General features: G+C 62.2%; 1 protein-coding gene across 1 annotated transcript in view; it reads right to left on the reverse strand.

The window, feature by feature from the left end:
- VAC14 (VAC14 component of PIKFYVE complex) overlaps nucleotides 1-17,884 on the reverse strand; it is a gene marked incomplete at its 5' end in the record, with an annotated part of 56,085 nt that overhangs the window by 5,487 nt on the left and 32,714 nt on the right. The window contains one exon of the mRNA XM_082005793.1: nucleotides 11,154-11,286. Coding sequence (XP_081861919.1) covers nucleotides 11,154-11,286 — 133 coding nt within the window. The remainder of the gene's footprint in view (nucleotides 1-11,153; nucleotides 11,287-17,884) is intronic.

The raw sequence follows: 17,884 nt of genomic DNA on the forward strand, positions 1-17,884 counted from the left end.
CTTCTGAAACTGGGGTGCTCCCCAGGCACCCGCGTCTCCCCCGTGGGGAACCTCGGCACCGGGGGAGTGCTGGCATCCCCCCGAGCTCCTCTGTTTTAGGGATACAGGCAGCGGACGGGGAATGGAGAAACGGATTTTTCCCTCCCAGCACGTGGAGGAAGAACCATCCCCCCATCCCCGTCTCCCCCCATCTTCCTCCCAATTCTGCCAAGCAACCCTCGCCCAGCCCCAGCTCCTCTCCACCGGCAGCTCCCGCATCCCGCGTGGCCACCGCCGGACAATGAGACGCTCTGTGCGGGCTTTTATGTAACCCAACGCGGCGGTCGCCCCGGACCCCGTTAAAATGGAACGGGCCGTGATAAATAAGCTCATTTATCCCAATTATTCTTACGTAACCGGCTGCATTCACGGGGATGAGAACGCTTCCCCGATTTCTCGCCGCTTGGACGCGGGCTGGCTGGAGGAGGGAGACGACGGGAAAGCGAAGCATCGAGGGAGGGAAGGGGGAGGCCGAGGCTTTCGGTTCAGCTGCTGGAGCCAAAAGCAAATCCGTAGCTCGGCACCGCAGGCAGGACCTGGTCATCGCCAGCTGCGGCAAAGCCAGCCCAGCCCAGGGGCGAGCTGGCTCTGTCCTCCCCTTTCCCCGTAAGAGGGGACAAGCGGATGCAGGGTCCTTGCCGAGCTTCCTCCGGCAGCCGTGCCGAAGCGGGTGCCAGGCACTCGGACCACGGCGCGGGGTGATTTACTGTGCCCAAACTGGGGATGGGTGCTCCGGGGACAAACACGGGGATCGTTTCGCCCCTGACTTCAAAGCGCCCGGCGTGTCGGTACGGTCAACGCCCGGCTCTTCTGCACCGCCGCCGGCTGCTCGGCGCCGCCGAGGAGCTGGTGTTTTCCACCTTCCAGGCAGAAGGGCTACGAAAAACGCTCCAACAAGCTCGGCCAAACCGAAAACCGTGCCGGCGAGCGCCGAGGGCAATTCAGCGACCTCCGGAACCGCCCTCGCCCACTGCCGGCGAGGCCGCCGGCCGGGTCCCCCCTCCGCTGCCCCTCCATGGAAAAGGAGGGATCCTGCTTTCCCAAAATAGGAGCTCTGACATCTGGCTGGCTAGTGCCGCGCCGCCGGCGAGTGGGGGGCTGGACACGAGCCACTTTCTCATTTCGGGCCCCATTTTGATCAGGGGGAAGGTTTGGGTTGTTCCCTCTCCTTTCGGTGGCGCTGGGAAACTGGAAACCTGGCGAGTGTCACAGGAGCGGCCGTGCAGAGTGTCCCCCCCCGGCCCCGAGCAGAAGCCGCGCCACCCCCCCGCCCCAGGGATGCCACCCCACCTGGGCACCATCCCCCCAGCTGCCCCCAGGCAGGGGCTCTCCGGGAGCCACCAGTAGAATGAGTTTGCCGGTGCTCAGCAGCCCGATGCAGCTGGAGACCCCGAACTCCCCCCCGAAGCCCCGTGGCTGGCAGATCCTGAAAGTGGTCCCCAAAAGAGGGGACGACCGGCAGCTGCCGGCCTGCGTGACGGCAGCCGGCAGCTGAGCCCCACTGGCAGCGCCGGGCGGCTGCCAGTGCGACGGGAGGGGTCCCGCGGAGCCGATCCCCGGGGAGGCTTCGCTGGCACGAGGGGAACGCGGAGCTGGCCGGGGGGAGGCGGGGGCCGGGGCCGTACCCGGGGGGGACGACACAGGTGCCTTCAAACCAAGAGGGCGGCAGCCGAGATGCCGGAGGGGCGGCTGTGGAAGGGGAACGGGGCGGAGGGGGCAGCGAGCCGGAGCCATGCCCCAGACATATACACCCCGTAAATGCGTATCTATACGCCCCATAAATACAATCTATACGCAGCCCAGCTGCACGACTTCACCCCCCGATGCTAACGGCAGAGGTGCCTCTCCCCGGGGGCTCTCCCCGCGCCCCCCAGGACCTCCCGGCACGGGAGAGGAGGAGAAGGGGAAGGCGGGACCCCCCGCAAGCCTAAAAGACCCCTTGGCAAGCCGACGGCGGCCGAGGGAAGAGCCAAGGTCGTCGCCAGCCTCGCGTCCCCGAGCTGCGCCGCCGCATCATCATTGCCATCGCGCTCAGCGTGCAGGCGGAGGGTCGGGGCGGCCGGTGCTTGCTCAAAGCGGGTGAAAGTCTGGTTTTCCATAAAATTATGGAAGGGCGGGCGGGGGGGGGGGGGAAAGACGAAATCCAGCCCCGCCGCGGGAGGCGACACCGTCCCCTCCGCTGGGACCTGCCGGGAGCCCTGGCTGAGCGCCGCTGGCCCCGTCCCAGCGCCCGGCCGCGCCGAGCGCCGTCCCGCCGCCTTCAGCTAAGCAGGTGCTCCTCCATTAAGCGCCAGTGACTCGCTTTGTTGGCTCCGGGGGGACCCGCGGCCCCAGTGGGGAGAGGAGCGCGTCTCGTCCCGCTTCCGGCAACCGGGACAGCGCCGGAGCCGGGGAAGGAGGTGGTGGAGGCCGGGGGGGAGCGATGCTCCGAGGGGCTCTGCCCCGCTTTTTGGCTTGTGGGGCTCGCAACCTCTCCCGTGGCTGCCGCCCCCGTCCTTCCTCCCCACCCTCCTCTTCCTCCACTCCCTTCCTCTCTCCTCCCCAAGGCTTTTCGCCACCCTTCCTCCTCACTCCAGGCTCCCCGCGAGACGCCCGGGGGCCCGCAGCCGCTGTGACGCCCGTCCCCGACCCCCTGAAATCCTGCTGCCGGGAAAAGCAGCACCCCAGGCCTGGCCCAGCAGCTGGGATCCGCTAGGAATGTGCAGAGGAAGCACAGATAAAATTAGAAGGGGAAGGGGAGAGGGAGAAGAGATCAGGGAAGGCAGGAGGATGCCATTCCCCCATCCTTCCCTATGGCAGCGGTGAAGAAATTCCCAGTCCTCCATTTTTCTCCCCGCCTTTGCCGAATCTGGCCTCTGGAGCCGCTCCTCTGGGCACGGGAAACCATGGCAACCCCGGCAGCTCCCGCTTTCAGAATCCACAGCGTTTAATGTACGGGATTGCGACGGGTTCGGGAAGTTCAGGAGCCGTGGGGTTCCTTCTGCCGGAGGCAGGACTAGGGAGGAGAGGGCCCCTCTCTCCCAGCCTCCGCCGGCACCTCTCCCTGACGAGCTCGCGTCCTCCTCAAGAGACAGAGAGGACCCGGTGGGGTCCGTCTCGGGGCGATGGGCTTGCAGGCACCGAGACGGAGCGAGATACCCGGCGGAGCGTCGGCATCAGCTGGACGGGGGAAGTCGAGTGCGACCCAGCTAAGGAAAGCCCCGGAGAGCCAAGTCCTTGGGAAGGGCAGCTCGGAAGCCGGGAGCCATCACGGCTCACCCCGGGAAGACACTGCGAGCGAAAGCAGGACCCGCACCCCCTTCTTCGTGTGGCTCTTGGACTCTTTTCTGGGTGGCCAGATGTTCAGGTCGTGCTCTTTGAGACATCAGGTCGGCCAGGAACAAGAGCACGGGGTCAGAGAGAGCCCAGGGTGTGCAGCAGAGACCGAGTTTAACGTGCGCCAAAGCCCGGACGTTCTTTTCAACCTTGCCACTGTGGTGGTTACCGGGTTCCCCGGGGAAACCCGGTGAAAGGTGCGGACCAGAGACGTACAGATCTGGGGAGGAGAGGCGCGGATCTCGGCAAGCCGGAGAGAAGCCCTGCAACGCCTTCGCTGGAGAAGAGAGAGGCGCCGAGCGTTTCACTGCGACCAAGAAAACCCTCCCACAGGGCGTCTGCTCGGCGGAAGCCGTCAGCGTGACAGGGGCTGAAGGAGCCGCGGCGCCGGCTCGGCGCCGAGCTGGGGTCGTCTCGGCCGGAAGGCGATCGCCGGGGACCCCCAGCACAGCCGAGGGGGAGCCCCGAGGGGAGCGCGCCGCCTCCTTTCCCGCGGCACCTCGGTCCTGTAGAGCCTTGGCTTCTGCTCCTCGCAACGCTCCCCTCAGATGCCGGAGCGCCGGGATGCCGGATGGCTTCCCCACTGCCCGCCTGCCCACCGAAGCCGCGAGCCCAGCGCCAAAGCTGGGCGCCTCCACCTTGACCTGTGATGAACCCAGACTTGTTCCCGCCTCGGGCACCGGCTGCCCGGAGAACAGCACCCTCCAAAGAGGTCACCTTCCGTTCACAAAGCAGGCGATAGCCAACGCCTCCAGGCACTTACACCGGCAGTGAGGTGCCCACAGCTCCGTACCCAACCGGAGGGGGAAAGGGGACTGTACCCAGGAGGAGGAAGAGTTCCTTCAGAAGACATTTCTTCAAACTTCTTCAGTTTCTTCTGATCACCTTCAGCACAGAAAACGATCAACGGCCAATATCCCCTGGGATGGGCCAGAAGCTAAAAGAGAACTAAATTTGGAAACTTAATGGTCGTCTCAGCCCAAGGCATCACCCAGCCCTTAGACGTAACACCGATGAACTCCTCCAGGGCGAAGCCCGCTAGACGCGCACCCAGCACCAGCCTCCAGCTGCCCACGCTACCATGTCCCAGGGGTTTCCTTGAGGAAACCTTACGGATAAAGCTGTCCTGCCTGCAACCGTGCAGCCACCGAGGACCTGCAAAGCTTCCAAGACGCTTCCTACAAACGTCCGAGCATCTACAGGAGGCTCACCTGGACAACAGGCAGCTCTCCCGCTCCGAACCCTCCAGGAAAGCAAAAAATACCCCCCCTTCCCCCAGGGCATCTCTTCTCTGACTTTTAAACCTGCTGACGACTCGAGGGCAAAACGGGCGGCAAACGCGAGTCTCGCCTGGGGCTCTCGGGGCTTCATGCCCCAGGTGGGAGGCACGGGCAGCTCCAGCCCACCTCCCCAGATTCAACCGAGCCCTCCAGCCCCTGGCCCCAGAGGCGGACTTACGCCAGGCAGCGACGTTTTCGGGCGAGCATCCTCCGTTTTGAAGAGGAGGAAGGGTAGGGGCTGGCTGGGGAGGGGGGGAAAGACGCGTGAAGCAGCCGCAGATCCTTCCTTCGAGACGTACGCTTCCCTTCCAGGCTGACAGCTGTGGCCTAATTTTCAAGAAAACGGACAAGCGCCTTATTTCTTCCCCCGTAATTTCTCTTCGCGGCAAATAAAATAGGTTAAAGGAGCGGGCGCAGAGCTGCGCCGACAGGAGCCGGGAGAGGCCGATGCGGTTCGGGGCGTGCACGGCTTGCAGCGGGACAGGAGCCGTGGCTCCGGCGCTCGCCCTTCCCATCGCCTCGAGCTGACGGAATAAAAAGGGCTTTTGCTCCTAAAAGCATGGTCGAGGTGGACGAGCCTTAGCGTCCCCCCGGCAGGGGAGGCAAACTTGGGGGAAGACAGTCCCGCTGGGCACCCCCAGACCTCTGAAAGCGGAGGCACCGGCTGAGGGGGGGAGCACGGCAGGAAGACGCTGCGTGTTTTGAGGGTGAAGCTTTCCAGAAGGAAAGAAAACAGGGACTGGAAGGGGGTGGCAGCATCCCGGGGGTGGCAGCAGGCAGGGACCCACTGCGGCGGAGAGCGGATGGGCTGCGAGCCGCTCGAAAGCAGCCAGGAATGGGGGGGAAAAATTAAAAAATAAAAAAAACCCCAAAACCTTGATGAGAGCAGCAGGAGGCAAAACACTCAGCTCTGCTTTGAGGTTTTTAACCGAGCGTGCCCTGTGCCTCGGGATAATCCCGAGCAAGATCCCCCGCGAGACGGGGGAAAATGCCGTTACTCAGCCTCTCCCCATCCTGGCTTTTCCCTCCAGGGAGGTGAATAAACCCAGATGGCACCTTCGCGGAGCAAGAGCAGGAAACAGCACCTGAACCCCCGAGCCCGCCCGACGGGATCGGCTGGGTTAATTCCCCACGACGAAGGGCCTGACCCCATCGGCCAGGCGAGGAGAATTTGGGAGACAACCTTGGGAGCTGCTCGTGTGCGAAGCCCCGCTCCGGGGAAGGCGACGCTCAGCAAGCGCGGGAGCTGCGGGCTCCTCTCCTCTGCTGCCCAGCCCACCTTTTCCCAGCTCCCCCCCTTCCCAGCCCGCGTTTCTGGAGCGTTCCTGTTGGGATCCCAGGGAAAGCACTGGGATGGAGCAAATATCCTCCCCGCGGGGGACCAGCCCTTTGAAGGAACTTGGCCATTTTGGGAGGATTTTCCTCCCCTCCACCCTCTCGCGGACCCGAATTAGTCCCAGCCCATCCCGGCGCAGCCGCTTGCACACGCTTCCCATTTTTCTACAGGAAAACCCATCAAATCCTTCCAGGTTTTTCCCCTCCAGCTCCCGCTCCGTGGGGCTGTGGAGGGTAGCGGAGAGCCCAGTGCGATGGCTAATGAAAACCTCATTAAGTGCGCGCTCCCGCGGGCTCGCGCCACGTGAAATAAAGCCGTGCGGGAGCGGGGGGGTGGGGGGGGCAGTTTCGGAGGTGGAGCGGGGCTGCTGGTTTCCACCCCAAATTCACACGCGAGGAGCGCGCCGGGGTGTTCACCGCGCGCGGGCGACACAGAAAAGCAGAGCTCGGCCACCACCGCACCGCTAAGGCGCCGCGCCGGGGCTCTTGGGGCTGGGCGGAGGAGAGTTTTGGGGAGAGGAGATTTTTGGGAAGTGGGTTAAAGGGCGGCGTGGGAAGCCCGCAGCCCTCCGTGCGGAGCCGGGGCCGTGCGCCGCGCCGCTCCCTCAGCCCGTGCCCGGCCGGGGGCTCGGCGGGGAGGCAGCCCCGCTTTCTGCTTCGCCAAGGGGTGGAAAAAATTAAAAATAAAATAAAAAAATAATAAAAAGGACTCAAGAATAAAAAGCTTTCTCCGGTTCCTCCTTTCCGCGAGGCCCGGGGACACGCAGAGCGCACGGCTCGTGAAAGCAGAAGGGCAGGCGGCCAGCGAGCATCCTGCCAGGCAGAGCGGTGGATTTTCGCAGGCTCGCTGCCTCCCGACACAGAAGCTTCCCTTGTAGTGCTCACAGCTGTTTGGATTTTACCCGAGTTCATATCACAGTTTATCAAAGGGGCTGCAATTCTTTTTTTCCTTTTTCCCTCCCCCGGTTTTTTTCCCCTCTTTTTTTTCCCCTTTTTTTCCCTTTCCCTCTTTTCCCCTCTCTTTTTCCCCCTTCCCCCCTTTTTCCTCCCTTCCCCCCCTTCTTCCCCCCTTTTCCCCTTTTTTTTTCCCCTGTGCCGAGCGTCCCCCGCAAAAACCAAGGCAGGTTTCGTTCTGCAGCGCCGAGGGTGGGAGAGAGGAAGAGGCGACGCGTCCCGTCCCCCCTCCGGCCCCGACTCACTTGCTGGTGGGGCAGGGGGATTTTCGGGGCCGGGGGGAGCATGGCGGCATCGGCACACCCGAAGCCAGCCCCGGCACCGCCGGGAGGGACGGAGGTTGTTTGGCCAAGCGCAGCGCGCGCCCGGGGGAGCCCCAGAGCGCCCAGGCCGGGGCGCAAGGATGTTGGGGAGCCCCCGCCGCGGGCATCACCGTAACGCCCTTCCCACACCCGAGGCGACGCGCCGGCGGCCGTCCCCGGCTCCGCCGGCCTCGTCCCGGCAGACTTCGAGACCCCAAGGGAAAAGCAGGATTTCCAGCCCGGAGAACTCTCCCCGTCTGCAGAGGCTGCGAACCCCCGGCCCCGGCCCGAGACTTGGGGTTTTCCAGCTCCCCAGCTAATGCCGTAAGTCGGCCGAGCAACGTTACCTGCTCCAGCCGACCTCCTCCAGAGCGGACGGAGAACCGGCCCACCCTCCCGGCTGCCCCCCACGGGGTTCAAGCATCCCCCAAAAAGCCAGAGACCATCCCCAGCCAAGTCCCACCCTGCGGGAGGTGGCTTAAAATTCGCCCCAGGGCCCCTCCGGCGCAGCTTAACCTCGGCGAACGCCCCGTGAGAAGGGTCTAGACGCGGGGAGGTTTATTCGGCGGCTCTGTACAACAGGCTGAGACAACCCCCGCGCGCCCGGGGAGCAAAGCGCTGACTCAGGCGTCCCCGTGCGCCCCAGGGTGCCGCCGCTCGGCGAGAAAACGGCCTCTCCGGGCTTAAAAGTTAAGCCCCGCGCTTCAAAGCATCCACATGCAACGCGTACGGGGACGTCTCCAGCTGCTCGAGCGCATCCCGTACCCCGGAGGGTTCATTGCCCACCCCGGCAATGGACATCAGCCACGAATGCCAGAGCTGCTCCAGCTCAGGGAGCAGCAACAAGGCAGATGCTTTGGTGTTAGGCTGGGCTTAGTGAGCTAAACCGGCTCCCGCAGCTCAGCCAGACCCTGAGGACAGCGCGGGGACTGCACAACCGGCCTGGGGAGGGACGAGAGGGGAGAAGACGGCTCCTTCCAAGGACGGCAAGGCAGCTAGGGCAGCCAGCCCTGCCCTCGGACCGTGCTCTGAGCAGCAACGCTGACGCCCGTGGGGTAGGACTTCGCCTTTGATCTAACCCCCCCATACCACAGCGCCGGTACCAGCAAGCAAGCAATAAATCCAGCCCGTAAATACCAGCACGGGCTGAAAACCTCGGTGTGGCTCCGCTGCCTGCCTCCTGACCTGCCGAGCAGCTCTCCCTCCACAGGGATCCTGCCCGGAGGACGGCTGTGCCGCTCCAAGGAGCCATGTGATGCTTTGGAAGCTCCTCCGCATTTTTCTGCTGCTCCGAGCCATCGTCGGGAGGCCAGCAGCTGAACATGGATATGTGCTTCTTGCTCAAGGGCTCCGTTGAGTCCCGGACGGCCACGTGCCAGCTGGGGCAGAGAGCTCCTAATTAGCCAGAAGGCTGGAAGGCCTCGGCTCCGCTCATCAAGGTGAGAGGGGACAAGGTTGGCGGCTGATGCTCCTGCCTCCGACAAGCCTTTGGGAGCCACCTCGGAGTGCAAACACACCCAGCTCGAAAGGAGAAGGCAGCGCCTGGAATCCAGAGTTTCAAAGGCGGAATAACTTTGCTGGCTTCCAGCCTAAAAAAAGGCGCAAGTGACAGTGAGAGAGACCGACCCCCAGAGGAAAACCCCCGTCCGCTGCGATGCAGAAAACTGATGCCAAGCCAAAAAAAAAAAAACAAACCAAAAAAACCTTGGAAGAGACCTTGGGAGCAGCTTTGCCACCTCTCCGGTGCCTCAAGGGGGTGGAAAGCCTGAGACTCTGGGTGATTTGTACTGCCGGAGCCACCTCGTCACAGCCCGTCGCAAAGAGGGTCCCTTGCGTCCGTGAGGCACCTGAGCAGCTTTGAAGAGCCTTTTCCTGGATGTTGCCCTTCCCTTCTCCTCCTGCCGGGGCTCAGCCCGGGGCGCGAGCTCCGTGGCGGCGGCACGGGTGAGGCGGCATGCCACGGTTCGATCTGGCGGCGCCGCGCCGGACCCCAGTGGGAAAGGCGGCAGGCCAAGAGGGGCACCTCCAAGGGCGCTGGGCAGAGGGACCGTGTGCCAGTGCCGGGTTATCCCCCAGACCGGGGGTCCCAGGCAAGGGAGAGGGAAGGAGCTGGGTGCTTCCTTACAGATGACAGCACGTCCCCACAGCCACGAGGGACGGTCCCACCTCCACGGGCTCTTGCAGAGATGGCTGCTCAAACCACGCTCCCGTCCCCTGGCACGCGACGTACCGTAACCGCTGCCTCCGGGACCCCGAAGACGTAGCAGGAGAGGGACTAAAGTCCTTTCAGAATCAGCAGCCGGACACGAACAGGCCTGGGTCAGGCTAGAAAATAAACTACCCTTAACCGTAGACCCTCCGCCTGAACTTGCCGACCTTCGAACTTGCCCACTGGCAACGTGACGGGGAAAACCGCCATGCGGGGCTTTCATAAAAACCCTGTCCCCCATTTCCCTGTCCCCTGAGCACCCATCCTGCGGCTGGAAATCATTGCCTAAACTTAACAGGTCTGTTTTCCTGCCCTGCCTCGCCACTCCCGGGCCAGTCGGCAGCAGAAAGGGCGGTGGTGCTCCCAGAGGAGAGGGGAAGACAACGGGAACAAAGGGCTTGTGCCAGCGGTGGGGGAGGACTGTGCTTTAACACGCCCCATCCTGGTCTCGTGGGCATCCCCTTCATGCGCTCTCGACATCACCGGCATCTCCCAAGTCAAACATGAGGCTGGTTCTCACCCCGCTGTGCGGAACAGCTGAGCTGGCTTGCAGACAGGGGAGGGACGTAACGTGGGAATGCACATACGGCTTCAATTTGACAAGTGGCTAAAAATAGCCCCATGAGGCTCCTGCGTTCACTGGGTCGCTCCGGCAAGAGATCGATCTTTTCCAAAGAGTCCTGTAAGAGTTTTCCCCGCTCTGTTCCCATCTTGCTTTTTCAGGAGGCGACAGAGATGTACTTAACACCAGCATTTCAGCTGCCGTCAGTAGGTTTCAGAGTTAATCACTAGTACCCGAGGGCACGGCTCACTCCTCCCAGAACCACCGCTTTGGCTCCAGACCTGCATCCACCCCACGTGAGCCACAACGTGACTTGACAAAGGACAGAGGACAGTCTTTTTGGGTTTTTTTTGCTTTAGCAGATTTTTTGGGCCATGAGTCACCACAAAAAGCCCCAGCTGCCGCGAGCCGGTCCCGCCGCGCTGCACCGCCGGCGGGCTGCTGGGAAAGCCGGCCCCGCCAGCCAAAGCTCGTCCCGCCAGAGCTGGAGGGAAAAATTTGAGGTGGCTGTGATACAGGAGAGCTTTTTAACGGGACCCCGTACAAGCTCGCTACTGCTCTAATTGCCCTGCTCACTTAACGAGGGAAGGGCTGCTTCCCCTGCCCAGGGCTGCGCAGGCCGGGGAGATGAGGGGGGACGCTCCGAGGGGGATGTTGTCTCTGCCAGCCGAGGAGTCGGCGTCCCTCGCCCCGGGTGTCGTCGCGCTAACGACGAGGCCCTGCCAGCCCCCGCGCCTTAAAAAGCCAAAGCAAAACCTACCAAACTCCCGGCGCGGAAACGCACGGCGCTGGGGGACGAGGCTTTCGCCGGGCAAGCACCTTGCTCAGCGGGGTGGAGAGGTTCACTCCGCTCGGCGCCCCAAGCCCCGGCCTGTCTTCGGGCTCCGGTTGTTTCTTAACGAAACGGGCTCTGACAACGCTGTTTAATAAGGAGCTGCTTTGCCTCCGGGACCGGGAGCAAGAAATACGGTGCCTCAGCACGCGAAAGGCGAGTCCCGCTCGCTCTGAAACCGCCCGCCGGCGCGCGAGGGAGGCCTGTAGAAACAGTTTTGGCTCCGAGGGAGCTCGCAGCTTGGGCTGCACGACCCCGCCATCCCCGTCCCACCCTGCCCGGGGGGTGCTCGGGGGCTCCGGTGGGGCTGGCGGGGTGCTCTGACCTGATAATGAAGGCTCCTCTGGTCTCCAGGAGTTTCCGCTCGCTGCTGAAGCGCTTGAGCAGGTTGATCATGAACTTGTAGAAGTAGGAGTTCATGGTGGGGGTGGAGGGCGAGCACTCCAAGCCTCTGGCACCTGGGGAGGCAGGGAAAGGGGAGAGCAGATTAGAGCAGCCGGGGCCCTCCTGCCGAAGCAGTCCCGATCAGACAGCAGGCACCCGAAACAGCGTCGCAGCGCTCGGCAGAGCACGTGGGGGCACGGGAAGAAGAGTCCCGAGCCTGGTGCAACCGCACGTGCTCGGTCTGAGCGCCGGGGAAGGCGTCCTGCGGCGGTCCCAGCCCCAGGCAGCACGCGGGGACGAAACAGGCGTTTTGGGAGATCCTCCCAGAGCTGTTCAGCTTCGGTAGCTAAGAGCCGAAGGGTGCCCGAGGCTCTCGAGCGAGAGGCAATCCCACCTCCTCGGATACGGCATGGACGCTCATCCCAAAAACCAGATCGCCGGCGAGCTGAAGAGCCTTTACGCCAGCCCCACAGGGCACAGACGCCCGAGCCCGGCGCGCACGTAGCGGCAGACGCACGCGTTCAGCCCTGCGTCACGGCCCGGCCACCAAGTTACGCTCGGTGATGCGACTTCCCCCGAGCAGGAGCCGCTTGGTTCAACGGCGTCGCGTACAACGTGCCCCGGGGCTAGCGGCGAGTCCTGGTCAAACCACAGCAGAGCTCCCGGCTTAGAGATGGTACCAAAAAGTGGGATTTTTTTTTTTTCCTTTGTTCTCTGTTTTTTTACAACAAAAAGCAGGTTGGGGAAGGGAGGTTGGCACGGAGGAGCGGCCCCGCTCCGGGATTGCCTGCTGGGTTGGGGCACGAACCCGCTCGCTGCTTCTGCGGCGGCCGCGGCTTCCACCCAGAAGGCGAACAAGGCTTTGTCCCGAGGCAGCTGCTATCCCCGACTGCGCTTCTAAGCTTCCAAATTGGAAAAAATTACAGGTACCGAAAGCGGTGGGACCCTCCGAGCAAGGAGCTGCTCGCAGCCGCTGCCAAGCAGCCGGCGTCCCCCTCTGCACCCCTCGGGGCTGTAAATTCGGGAGTTGTTTGGCTCCTGTTGCTCACGGCCAACGAGGTGGGCAGGGACTGGCCAAGATGCGCCGGCTCGCTGCGAGACGTTACAGGTAGCCGGGGAGGGCCGGCAAAGGGGCAGCTCCCAGCCCAGGGTACGCCGAGAACTAGAAAAAAAATACCCCTTTCCCCCAACACAAGCTGGCAGGTAAAGGTCTGCTCTTCCCCCAGCGAAAGCTCAGGGGAGGGGGTTTGTTTAGCAGGACGGTGCTCAAATCAAATGAGTTTGCAGCAGGGGAAGCTCTCGCCCTTCCTTTCTCCCGCGGGAAGGCCGTGCCGAACCGCGGCAAGGAGGGCAGCCGGCACGCGCCAGCGCCCCGGCGGTTATTCCGGCCAGCATCTCCGTCGGCTCATCCGAGGAAGCCTAGAGAGCTTGATTTAGGGGTGTTGTCTGCTCCGACCGAGGCTCAGCAGAGCATGGAGCAGCCAACTCAAGAACGAGTGAGCTGCCCAAGCCCAGGAAAGCTGATGGAAAAGCCACCGGGCTGTTTTCCGCAGAAACGCGGACGCGGGCTCAGCTAGGGCAGCTGCCCCGGGGCTGGGCTGAGCACCCAAGAGAACACACGCAGCCGCAGGAGAAGGAAAAAATGAAATACGAGGTCATCTGGACCAGAACCTGGTGGCTCCTCCCGCGCGTTCACCCCACCTTGGTGCACCTGAAACCCCGAATCGGGCACCGCGTCTCCCCGCCGCTGCGGAGTTTCCAAGGGCAAAACATCTCTCTCGCAAAACCTCCCAATCCTCCGCCCTTCCCCTCCGCCACGCGTTCGCGGGACGTCGAGGAAGCGGCTGGCACCTCGCCTGCCGCCGCGTAACCCTTCCCGGCGTAGCCCGGAGCTCGGGTCCTCGCCCCGGGGCTTACGGCGCGGCGCAGCGGCGTCCCCGGCTCGCCAGAACCGTAGGAGCCGCTCGTCGAGCGTTTGGGTGGAGCACGGGAGACGAGCGGAGGGAAGCGTTGGGAAAACCGCGGCTTAGCTAATCGAAGCTTGCACCTCTCGCCCTTCCCCCAAAGCGAGACTTCGCAGATCCGTAACGCGCCGGATCGGCCGCTAACGAACCCCGCGCGGGGCTGGTGGCACCGCACGGCTCCGCCGCCTTTTCTTTTTTTAATCTGGCATGGAGGAGGGAGCCGGGAGAAGAAAGATCCCTGCGCAGAGGAGCGACGAAACTCAGCCCAGGTATCAGCTGTCCGAGGAACAACGGGGGATTCTGGGCCCATGAGACCATCAGAGCGGTGAAACAAGAGTCGGTGGCAACGGGCTACGAAAGGCACGTGGGAATTGCAGCTCCGTGTCCGAAATGAGTCCGTGCTGCCCAGCCAGCCTGGACCCTTCGCAATGACTACAGCAGCACTCTCCTGCACCCCGGGATGCTGGGCTAGCAAATCCTTTCTCGGGGCAAGCTTCGCAGCCTGGGGTAGAGCCAGGGACGCCGGTGGGCTTCTTGCACCCCCCAAGCCAGCGCCGGCGTCCGTCCCCCCACCGCCCACGGGCGCCAGCTTGAGGGGACGCCTGCCGGACCCCCCCCACCCGCACACACGTCCCCAAGCGCTCACCGGCGGATCGTGCCGTTCCTGTTGCTCGTGCTGCCGTGCTATAAATCAACCGAGACGGGCAATTAGGGATCTATATTAAGGCCCTTATAAATATATATTGTACGGCAGCCCGGAACCGTCGGGCTGTCTGGCCGCTTGACGGGCTGAGCTTGAGACCAACAGCGGCCAAGGCGTCTCCAAATTGTGCTCCGGGGGCTGGGGGGGGCTGGCAGACTCCCACGTGAACTTGGCTTTTCCTACCTCGGCCGCAAAGCGCTGAACTTCACCCTGGCATAAAACGCAACTTCTGCTCATTTACCATAATCGGTTTCAAACCGGTCTTAATTAAAACTAGTGCGGACTTGCTTAACTCCATTTAAACCAAATTTAAATACGACTGGGGCGGAACTGACTCCGTGCTGAAGCAAGCTAAAGCTGGGTAAGCTGTTTATAGTATCCACGAGGGCATTTGCGGCGGTTTAGCTAAAATGATTTACCGCAATCCCTAATTGAAGCAAATTCAGCTCGGATATAGGGAGGGTAAGCTAAGAGCCACGGGGCCGAGCATCCTTCCCTGGGGCATCGCATTTCCAGCTTAGCCCGGAGAAGGATCTCCCTCGGCTCCTCCGGGAGCGACTGGGATAGACCCAGCGGCGGCCGGAGCCGGTCCACGAGCCTTCAGACCCCGCGCGGGGCTGGGCTCGAGCGCCGGCGGCGCGGGAGTCGGCGCTGCCAGATGGTGCTCGGCGAAATCCCGGGCGGCGACGTGGGAATCCGCGTGGCGGCTCCCCTCCAGCAGCCTTCCCCAGGATGTTTTGAATTTTAGCAAACGCGGGGCGGCGAAGCCTGCTGGAGCGGGATAAAAATAGAGCCGTGAAAAAGGCAAATCCTTCCCCCTCCCACTCCCAAAATCCTGGCGCAGGGCGTAGCTGGAAACAGATGCGAACGTGGCAGCAGCTCAGCTGGGCTCTGCAAAACCTCTGCTTGCCCCTCGCTGGAGCTGAGGCAAGAAACCCACCGAAATTACGGACTGCATGGCCACGGGCTGCGCTCAGCCGGCTTTGGCAGAGCTGGCTGGGCACACAGGTGCTTCTCCCCTTCCCACCTGGCTAAAGAGCTGTGGCTTTGCACTTCCCCAGCCTTCGGCATCTCACCCCAAAGGGGTGCCCCAGGGTATGTATTTTGACGCCGAACGAGGCCATTGCCGCACCGCTCCTCCGGATCGCCCCGCTCAACGCAGGGTCTGTGCTTCTGCCTGCCTCGGAGGACGGCGGCAGGCAAGGCTAACGCCCGATGCGCATCCAAGGAAGGTTAGCAGTCCGCTACCAGCTCGTTTTCCTTTGTTAAAGTAAATTAGGAGGGAAAAAGGCAGCAAGGGTAGAGCTTAGACAACGCACGGGAGAAAAAAATACCCAGCAGAGCTGCAAAACCAGGAGCGGTTAAGCTTGGTAGTGAGTTTAGAGGGGGCTGAGGCTGCTGCACGAGAAGGCGAAGCATACAGAATATAACCCGCGAGCAGGAACGAGCAGCAACGGGCTTTGCCGGGCTGTTTCCCCACCAACATTCACGTTGCAGGTTTAATTGTTTTCACCTCATTCCTCACCCCACGCTCCACGTGCCTTGCAACGTCTCGGGGAAACTGAGGCAGCCCAGCAAAGTGCGTGCACCGGCGGGGTTTGGCTAAGGGCGACCTTATCCGCATCACCATCTTCTCCTGCCTCAGCCCCTACAGATCAGTAATCCCGGTTTTTATTCAGGAATGCCCAACCTTCCCAGGCGGCCACGTGCCGTAACCACCTCAGGAGGGATCTAAACCTGGAGGCACGCCAGGTGAATTACGGCTACGGGCCGGAGGGTCTCTCCCGGGGTTCTCCGCAGCACCCCAGCACTGCCATAGCGCAGCACCCAGGAAAAGAAACACATCGCCCTTTTCTTCTAATTCTCCTCGCCTCCAAGAGGCAGAAGAGTGGGGTTTTTGTGTGGGTTTTTTTTTGGGTTTTTTTTTTGGAAAGTCAACCTTCTCGCACAGCTCCGTGCCGGTAGGGAAGGAGATGGCAGAGCCACCAACCACCAGGAACCAGAACGCCGAGCTCAGAGCACTTGGGAGCAATGGGTCTCTCCTCTCTTGCTCGTGTGGCTCCATCGCTCCCCGCTGTCGCACTCCTCGTCCTGCGAGAGCTGTTGGAAACCGGCTCCTTCACGGGCAAGTGGTCCACGGCGTGATGCCGGCTGTCTCCTTGCCTTCTGCGGAGAGGACGACTATGGAGGAGTTTCCCTCTTATCTTTGCTAGTTTAGCAAACCTGAGCCATCTGACAACGAGCCAGCTCTTCTTTCCTACCTTTCACGGACTCCCTGCACCCTACGGACTGTCGCTTGCTGCTTTCACAGGCCACCCTGACGTCCTCCGGACCGTCCAGAGGTGGGACTGCATCCTACGCTGCTGCCTCTGCGCATCTACGATCCCACAAGCGAAGCGACAGACAACGTAAAGGTAGTGGGTTTGGCCCACTGAGAACAAAATCCCTCAAAAAGACGTCGATAGGAAACCCCCATCGCAACACATCTCGAGTTTGGTGCGGGCTCTGGGGCACTCTGTACGTTGTCCAGCAAGCGTGAACTCCACCGACGTTTCTCGGGGACTTTTAGCCGCCGCCTCCAGCGGAAACCACCGACCCCTGGGATATCCACGGGCCGCTGGTTGGCAGCGACGACCTCGAGCGTGTTAGCGCATCCACGTATGGAGTCAGCCTCCCGCTAAACATCCCATAGTGCTCGGAGGGTACGCCGCCGTCTCCGGCACCTCCGGCAGGAAGCCGGGCGGGAGAGACCGAGCCAGAGAGGAACGTGGCTCCTGCGAAACAAGGGGTCATAACTGCTTCTCCTTACAAAGGTGCGGAGCAGGGAAGGGAGAGGCGCGTGCAAGAGCTACCCTGTACGGGGCGGCAGACGGTGTCGGCATCCTTCCGGAGGAGGCTTCTCCCGCCCCGTGCAGAGCAGAGCTGCAGGCTAGGCTGGAGGGCTTGCAGCTCTGCTATCAGAGAATCACGCGTTTGAGTGCGAAGGGACATTTCAAGGCCATCTAGTCCAACGTCCCTGCCATGAGCAGGGACATCTTCAACTAGAGCAGGGTGCTCAGAGCTCCATCCAGCCTGAACTGGGATGTTCCCAGGGATGGGGCATCTGCCACCTCTCTGGGCAACCTGGGCCAGGGTTCCACCACCCGCAACATGAAAAATGTCTTCCTTAGATCTACTCTCAACCTCTCCTCTTTAGTTTAAAACCATCACCCCTTGTTCTATTGCTACAGGCCCTGCTAAAAAGTCTGTCCCTATCTTTCTTATCAGCCCCCTTTAAGCCCTGGCAGCTGCAGGAAGGTCTCCCCAGAGCCTTCTCTGCTCCAGGCTGAACCCCCCACAGCTCTCCCAGCCTGGCCTCCCAGCAGAGCTGTTCCAGCCCTCGGAGTGTTGCTGGGGCCTCCTCTGGCCCCGCTCCAGCAGGTCCAAGTCTCTCCTGTGCCGAGGGCTCCAGAGCTGGATGCAGCACTGCAGGGGGGTCTCCCCAGAGCAGGGCAGAGGGGCAGGATCCCCTCCCTCGCCCTGCTGGCCTTGGTGACAACCACTCCTGGGTCATCTGCTACTTGTTCTAACTTCTACACGGTTGTCACAACACCCTCCAAGTCAAGCAGGCAGCTGGATTCCCATCGTACGCATCTGATGGGTGCTTGCAGCATCACCCCAAGGAGTGGGAAGCTCTTGGGAGCTTACCGAATCATTAAGGTTGGAAAAGACCTTCAAGATCATAAAATCCAACCGTCAACCCAACACCACCATGCCCACTAAAGCATGTCCCCAAGTGCCACGTCCACATGTTTTTTGAACACCTCCAGGGATGGTGACTCCACCACCTCCCTGGGCAGCCTGTTCCAATGCTTGACCACTCTCTCAGTGAAGAAACTTTTCCTAATATCCAATCTAAATCTCTCCTGGTGCAACTTGAGGCCATTTCCTCTTGTCCTATCACTGGTTACTTGGGGGAAGAGACCAACCCCCACCTCACCACAACCCCCTTTCAGGTAGTTGTAG

The sequence above is a fragment of the Phaethon aethereus genome (assembly GCF_964289735.1).
Source record: "Phaethon aethereus genome assembly, chromosome: 13".
In the NCBI taxonomy this organism is placed as follows: domain Eukaryota; kingdom Metazoa; phylum Chordata; class Aves; order Phaethontiformes; family Phaethontidae; genus Phaethon; species Phaethon aethereus.